The following is an 8,219-nucleotide window of genomic DNA, read 5'->3' as shown; positions in this document are numbered from 1 at the left end:
ATATATATATATACATATTTTTTTCTTATATTAAATATAAGTATTACGCAACGGAAAAACAATAAAGAATTTATAAACATTTTTTTCTTGCAAAATTTATTAATTCGATACTAATCAATATATGACATTCATTTACAGTCTAATACAAGCGTGACTTTCTAATGGTAATACCAAGTCGAAAATGAGAAATAATCACACTATTTTCTTATATTTTGCGCCATTATATGGTGAAAGTAGACTTTCCAGAAGCGACTTACAAACTTTCATATTCTTTAGCATAATTGCATTTTCCTCAAGCTCGTCTATACTTGTAAAATAGTAAGTCGATTTGCCTGCAAGATTAACGTATTGGCGAAACATTGTACGGATATTATTTTTGTATCTTTTGCGCGAGGAATACCTAACGGCTAGTTATAAGAGTAAGACAATACATATTGTATGTACGTACTTATAAGTAAAAGATCACATACGTTTATAGTGCAACTTCACGTCGTTCCGGTTTCCTACTTTTTTATTAAATTTCTTTTTAAATATTTTTTTTTGCAACAGTGAGAGTCGTGCGATTCCTTTCATCATGTTTTTCTACAGAGACTGTGAATCAACACGGAATGTTCGCCACGAGGAATTGAAGGATATTACGTATACAGCTCCAATGGAACATGTCGACCGAATCGTCATTTACGTTATAATACAAAGAATAACTTTTTATTTTTGGACAAAGAAGCTGCGACAGAGATCTCTTACACATCGTGAAAAGCGGCATACTTAATGTCAGCGAGGATCTTCTGTGTGACTCTCTTGGAAATTCAGCCAAGACTGTTCAACTACAGTGGCCACTCGCTTCTCGTATTCTCGCTTGTTCTCTTGGTACAATTGCGCCGCTAAAGAGTTGGCTGGCGAATTGGGATTCGGTTCGTCCAAAAGAGACTGTAACACAAATCGTTGACGAATTCCCTCAGCATATTCAGATACAGTTTTATATTTTCGACAGAGAAAAAATCGAATACATAAGCGCATACAGAACTAAAAGATCTCCAAGTGAAAAGTGTGTGTGTGTGTGTGTGTGTGTGTGTGTGTATATTATATATAGGACGTATTTTAAAAAGCGCCCACTAATCTCGATATAGCTTTTTAATATACACTCTGTATATGTATGTGTGCATGTGGATGTATGTGTGAATTTGTATATATGTGTGATATGAAAATACTAGAATTCAAAGTACAATTCTGCGGCGCCGAAAAAAAACATTCCTTTCGCATAGAAAAGAAAAAAAGGAAATGAAGAAAACAAAAAAGACGAGCCAAGTAGGTTTTTTTATACTCTAACATTTAATATAGTAACTAATTTCGTGTATCATCAGATATTCGAAATAAATAAATACGCAATTTTATAATAATTTATTATTCAACATCGTAAAAATTCCGTCTAACGTTGCACATTCGGTTCGTGGTATAGTTCGATAGAGCTTTCAGGAAGAAACATGCTAGGTATGTTTCCCTTTCTCTCTCTTTCGTTTTTCTTTTTAACGTTAGCTCCTTGGTAAGGCTGCACGTTCTTCTCCCCTGTATCTGATGGCTGTTGGTGGCTGACTGATGCCGCGATACCAGCATCGCTTTAACACCTGGGACTAATCCACAAAACTCTGCTCCACGCAAGCCTTCACTCGTTTCTCGTACTCGCGTCGATTCTCTTTGTACAGTTGCGCTGCCATTGAGTTGGCAGGTGAATTCGGGTTCGGGTCACTTAACAGCGACTGCAATCACATAAGTCGTACTTCATTATACTTTGAAATAAGGTTTTTCAGTTATCTTTTTGACAATGTGCATGGCCACAATCAGAAATAAACACGGGGGAAAAGACAATCTATATGCCTTTTGCCTTTCTTTTCTCCTTCTCTTCCTTTCGTACTCTAATCGGAAAAAATTAAAGGTGATGCATATCGACGGACAATCAAAAATAGTACACAGATGTAGATATATGCAGGTATTATGCAAATCATCATGTGATTAGACTTTGCTGAATTGCAACCGCTGTTAAGACAAAACGAATCCTTCAGATATTTTTAATGCATTTAACGGAGATCTCTTGGAAGTGACATTTCAATGAGAAACATATAAGCGATATTTTTAGAGAAAATAAGATAACATAATGAACGATACAGATCCTAAAATGTAAAAAAAAAGATAAACACTTTACGAAAAATTCAGAAAAGATCTTTGTTCTCTCTCTAAAATATTTGTATTTTATGAAAAATATTTATTAATTGCCATGCAAAATACTTTTGGCTTCGGCAAGACTTGCGAATAATATATCATGTATATATTAGAATGCAATATATAATACTTGTAAATATTTATTATGACATTATTCTAACATAAGTTGTAATTGTGTTTCATGCCGCATGATATTGAATTCTTTTTTATCATTTAATTATGCAATGTTATAACAATGATACAACAAGAGATATGTATCAAGCTATAAAAAGAGAAATATTATATATAATAGAAAAAGACATTAAAAGCATTGTTATGTTGTACATTGATATTATGCTCATAAAACATTAATTTATTAAAGCATAATTCAGTTCTCAGCTATTTGAAACGCCAGAAAAAAAGTCAAAATATATTTTGATAAAAAAAAAGGAAGAAAAGATTGTACCTGTATAGATGTCAAGATGGCTGAGACGTCATAAGTAGGACTCCAACGATTTTGTAGTATGTCCAGACATATTCCACCGTCTGCGTATACGTTAGGATGAAACATTTTACTAACAAATCTCACTGTTGGTGGTTTGTTTGGATATTCTTCTGTAAATTCTATTGTAAGTTTAAAGGTGCCATCTTCAAATGGAGTATCATGTGGTCTAAAACATATGTTTACACAAACATAAATATCCTTGTGAACAACTTTCCTATACTTTAAATATTTAATTTTATTTTATCTATTCGAAATGTAAAATAAAATTTTATTGTTAGTTACTTTACAATTAAACTTTATAGATGTACTTTGTGTTAGATTTTTTTAATCAACTGAGAAAGTTTTTCGTGCCAAATATTTTTCTGCTTGAATTTTCAGTTCAAGTAAATTCTATTATGTACACACACACACACACACACACACACACACACACACACACACACACACACACACACACACAAAAGATGTAGTAAAAAGAAATTCATTATTTTTGCATGAAATTGAATGGAAAAATAATGGATTTTTTTTTAAATATTTCTTTTTAATATTTGGCCAAAGATATTTCTTTGAAACATTAAAAAAGAATGATAATAAAAATCACATTTTCGTACCCAAATATAACTGCATTCCATATCATAATATTATTGTCCGTCGGAGCGCCTGACACTCCAGTTGGAGGATCTTCCTGTAATCTTTGCAGAAATAACAATTGTTAGAGCCTTGTCTTGCAAATAATGATACATAAAACTTTATTCTTTGGATTGTTGTCGATACATTATTCACAAATATAAGGCCACTAATAGTCATAAAACTCATGATAAAGCTAATCTTTGCAAAATCTGATAAATTATACATGAAGCAAATAAAAAAAAATTACAATCCACTCTTACTGGTTTTATACAAGCATTATATGAATTTGTCAGAAATGTTATGACTAATGTTATATACAAAAATGAGAAATCGCTATTTGAGTGACATTATTATAAAGATTTCGAGACTGTTTCTAGTAAACAACTGAAAATCAAGGCTCGCGATAATGTATGAATGGATCATCAACAGGATGGAGAATGGTTTTAAAGGTTCAAAAAGGGGAAGGAAAGAAAGAAGAGAGGCAGAAGGATAAATGCGAGGGATGCGTCACGCGGGGACACATTTCTAATAATAAACGCGGCTGACGTTCGCGCAGAAGGTGCGAGATCGTTGATCGCGCAGAGTCGGGTCGAATCGGGCGCACCAGGAGCCACTGCACTTACAATGGCGTCATGCCGATCGAACAGGCGTATAGGGGAGAGGGAGAGGGAGAAGGGGACGGATGGAACAGAAAGGCGAACAATAAACGCCAAGTACCTCTTGAAATCCCTCATCAACCGCCTCCTCGCAGGGGTGGACATCCCTTACGAATGGGCTTTCCGTTAACTTGTGCGAACGATGATGACTGATCACGCTCGCTCTCTCTCTCTCGCTCTCGCTCTCTCGCTCTCTCTCTTTCTCACTCGTCTTCTGTCGACAAGTCTAGATGCGTATATTACGCGTGTGACTGCAGATGACAACGCCGAAGACAACAACGGCGATGATGATGATGATGATGACGATGATGACCTCCTTCCTTTACCGCACCTTGTGCGCGTAGTCTATCTGCGCGACAAAAAGCACCGAAAGAAATCACGACACCCACACGCGCGTCTGTACGCGTACCAGATTTACGTAGCACTGTATACTCTCTTTCTCTCACGCGCGAACGAGACGAGGATTACTTCTTACGAGAGCCCGGATTTGCGACGTTTGCGACCGAGCGAGCGAGCGAGTGAGCGAAAATGAGTGTAAGAGGAACGGAGAAGATAGAGAGACCGTGGTAGAGGGAGAAGAGTGTCGAGGAGAGTGAGCGAGAAGCCGTTGTTTGTCTCGTCCTTCGCTTTTTGTTATGTCCCGTGAAGGCCGTCCTTTTTTTCACGCGAGACCGTTATAATATAGGGACACGACACGAATGCGGTCCCACTGTGATATCTGTGACAAAGACGGCGATGACAACGACAATGATCTTCGATGATCATTCGTCAGTTTTGGTCAGCTAAGTCAGCTTGCGTCAGCTGGACAACGAACAGTAGTACAGTACGGTGGGGATATGATACGAAATGAACCACCTCGAATCATGCACGAGATGACGTCATCGAAGCACTACGAGCGAGATCTGTGTATACAACCCGTAGAAAATCGGTCAAGCGTTTCTTCGGAAAAATAATAGATACGCGACGAGACGAGAGAGGATGTTACCGGTTCTTCTTTTTACGATAAATCGATGCTATAAAGCTTCCATAAATGTAGTTCTAAGGTCGGGTTCACATCTTGACGGAAAAGCGGAAAGCGGAAGCCAATCGGAATTCGCAGTAGTAGGAGGTACATTTCGCTTGCTGCTTCTGTCTTTCCGCGAGTTCCGATTGGCTTCTGCTTTTCCGTCAAGATATAAATCCGGCTTAAGTAGTTGTAATTTTAAGAAGTGACCAATCACAGGCCTAGTTTTCATCGAGGGTTTAAGTATTATCCTGTTTGAGTATTATCCTGTTACAATCGAACGACAGAGGAATGCTCGACTCATAGTTGGTTGATTCTTACATTCTGATCCGGATTAAACCCTTGGTGGAAACTAGGCCAGTGATTGGTCAATTCTTACATTTACAACTACGCTTACACAATTTGTAGAATAGGCTTAATGTCTATTCAATAATTACTGTTACATCTTCTTTTTTGAAAAGAAGAAGATTTATATTTTTTGAACACACTTACAATCTTATTTGTCGGAAAAGAAAAATAAAACGTATTACCAAAATGTCCAAAAATGATGTTTAATATCTATTTCTAAAATATTAGAAATTTAACAAAAATTTTACAGATTATTTTTACATATGTTTAGACACTTATAATAAAATTCGAAATTGATTCATTGTGAAGCAACTTGAAGTTATAAGAATATTTAAAATATAAAAATTTTAAGGTTAGATTCTGTCAAAATTTTTTCATTTTTTTCAGAAATAATTAGCAATAGAAATTCAAAAGTACATTTCTGCATTTTAGTTATGAGTAAATAATAAGATTCTATATACAATCTTTATTATTCAAATCATATGAAAACAACACATATTCGTCAAAATCAAATTTCAGGAACTTTTCACTACAATTATATATACAAAACATCCTTAAAGTCCATTATTTTTACTTTACTTATCTTGTAAGGATATGACTAATGTAATCTCTATCATAACTACTATTTTATATTCAGGAATTTAAAACGATATAAAAAATAGCGGTAATATATCAATATATTAATTTTTCAGTATTATATAAATCAAGGACTAAAAACCGATATTCAATTGAAATTTTCATAATATCAGTATACGCATAATTTTTCAGTAATATCAAAGTATTATACCGTATATATACATTATATAATATATGTATAATATATATATGAAATGTTAAATTAAAAAAATTTTTGGGTATTCTGAGTACCCTACTTACGTATCTTTAACCTTTATTTTGAGTACACTCGCCCCAGCCGAACCATCCATGATTTCAGTTTCGCGCTAAAACATGTTGAATGCATAAGTTGCATGAACTGCCTCAGCTCGAGAGATAAGGCACTTCATGTGGTCTCATGCACCGGAAGAGGTGGGATCATGCAATTGACAGTAGGTTGAATCATGCAGTGAGTGTGCATGAAGAGAAACGGAACGCATTCTATAATTTTGCTAACTGGATTAGAATCTAGCCATCGTAATGACTGCAATACTGACAATCGATTGAGTATTTTGAAATAAAATAAAAATTACAAAAGTGAGCAAATTCACTAAATATTGACCAATCAAATTGTGAATATTCTAGTAAATTTGCTCGCTTTTGTAATTTTCACTTCATTTCGAGATACAATCCACTTCAAGATTCTAATTCAGTAGGAAAACAAGCATCGTGTGCCGCTGATTTAAAGTATATAATTTCAACCGCACGACAAAAGTTGAAATCCAATTTTTACCAATTTTTACGTGATGGAAATAATATTGCATCATTTCTAGAAGTTTTACAAAAGTGTTGTTTCGTTTTGTTTCTCGGGAGTAATTACGATGAATGTCAGACATCGTACATACATAATGTGAATTCTACATTCCTTTGAGTTCATTCAGAGCAATCTCGAGCAGCTTCCGAGAGACAAAACAAACAAGTCACAAGTTTGTTGCTCCAGCCAATCCGTTGCTTCAATTTTAAAATCGCATGATGCTTAAGACGCTTCCGATGCTACGATACGACCATGTAGAATGACCTTTACTGTCTTAAGTACAATAAAGGTCTGAGCACAAGAATTGTCATAACACTTACTTAGACTTAAATTGTAGACATAAGTAACGTACAAGCTTTCACGTATGACATACAACTTATTACTGTGTAAAAGACGGCAAATAATCGTATGCCAAAGCTTCCCTAACAGTATAAAGTCTCTGAGCCGACTATAGCTTTTAGACTTCTGGAAAATAGACATCCAACTTTAGACGACTTGAAGATGTCTCTAAGTCATATAATGTCCCATTTTAAAGACGACTTTAAGTCAACCATTCTAAGCTATGGTCCGATTCATGCTTACAATGCTCATGAACAGCATTTATTGTTGTTTAATTATAATTAAACAACAAGGATGAAATAATTCCACATTTAAGCTTTGTGAGCGTAAATCGATAGACATCCTAAAATCGACATTAGAAGGATGTCTGTACAAAGTCGACTTACAGTCGATATTGACTGACCTGACTTAGCAAAGTCAACTTACAATCGACATTCGACGTTTGTGCTGTTAGGATTGTGCGTTACTTAAGTCTCTAAGTAAGTGTTACGACAATTTTTGTGCTCAGACTCTAAGATGTTGTAAGTCAATTTGAGAACTGTTAATATCTCAAGCCGGTTCTATATTATATGAAGCGCTGATTTCAAAATGCTAGCTTCAGATTGGCTGTCGCAATAAACTTGCGATAAGCTTACAACTAATATAAAACCGGCTTTAGAGTGTCAGCACAATAATGATCGTAACTGAGTCACGAATTGTCATAGTCAACGCACAATGTTTTGTTTATGCTGTATCGATCACATTAAGTCGGTTCTTACATTAGTTGCAAGTTGGTCATAAATTTGTTACGACAGCCAATCTGAAGCTTGCATTTTGAAATCAACGCTTCATATTGTCATAACAAACTTGCGATCAGTAACTAATGTCAGAACCGGTTTTACGCGTCACTCTCTTGTGACGGTAACATGTCTACATCAGTGATCACCTTTGGTAAAATTATAAATCGTTAAGTGCATAATTATATGATATAACTTTTCAAATATTTTATATAAATAAATTGTTAATGCATGTGTAACGAAATAACAAATTTCGAAATGATTAAAAAGCATAACCTTATACATCAAGTCTTTTGTACATTAATCAAATCAGTATATACATATATGCAAAAATTTTTATTCATTTGCAATGTTGTAATAA

The 8,219-nt window shown here is 34.8% G+C and overlaps 1 protein-coding gene across 3 annotated transcripts; it reads right to left on the bottom strand.

Annotated features, from left to right (window-relative positions):
- Nucleotides 1-91: 91 nt before the first annotated feature.
- Nucleotides 92-5,013, bottom strand: LOC108692510 (ubiquitin-conjugating enzyme E2-17 kDa). Of its 3 annotated transcripts, XR_001931984.1 has the most exons (5): nt 4,046-5,013; nt 3,310-3,390; nt 2,660-2,864; nt 471-927; nt 92-332 (listed from the first exon to the last, which is right to left on the bottom strand). XR_001931984.1 is itself a non-coding variant. In XM_018200802.1 (4 exons), exons 1-4 carry the CDS (start codon nt 4,087-4,089, stop codon nt 772-774), a joined length of 486 nt encoding a protein of 161 aa, XP_018056291.1. In that variant the 5' UTR covers nt 4,090-5,013; the 3' UTR covers nt 92-771. The 3 variants fall into 3 exon arrangements, 2 of the variants coding, with proteins under 2 accessions (XP_018056291.1, XP_018056292.1); XM_018200802.1 differs by having other exon boundaries at nt 92-927; XM_018200803.1 differs by lacking the exons at nt 92-332; nt 471-927 and adding an exon at nt 1,307-1,754 and having other exon boundaries at nt 4,046-5,011.
- Between the last annotated feature and the right edge of the window lie 3,206 nt (nt 5,014-8,219).

Source organism: Atta colombica, unplaced genomic scaffold (genome assembly GCF_001594045.1).
Source record: "Atta colombica isolate Treedump-2 unplaced genomic scaffold, Acol1.0 scaffold73, whole genome shotgun sequence".
In the NCBI taxonomy this organism is placed as follows: Eukaryota; Metazoa; Arthropoda; class Insecta; order Hymenoptera; family Formicidae; genus Atta; species Atta colombica.
The sequence above is the reverse complement of the archived record's forward strand: the minus strand, read 5'-3'. Positions and strand labels throughout refer to the sequence as shown.

Coding starts and splice junctions, on each gene's coding strand:
- LOC108692510 (XM_018200802.1), bottom strand. CDS start 4,089: ATGTCCACCCCTGCGAGGAGGCGGTTGATGAGGGATTTCAAGAG. Junction 3,391..4,045: donor TTGATGAGGGATTTCAAGAG/GTACTTGGCGTT, acceptor ATTTCTGCAAAG/ATTACAGGAAGATCCTCCAA. Junction 928..2,659: donor CCATCTTGACATCTATACAG/GTACAATCTTTT, acceptor TTTGTGTTACAG/TCTCTTTTGGACGAACCGAA.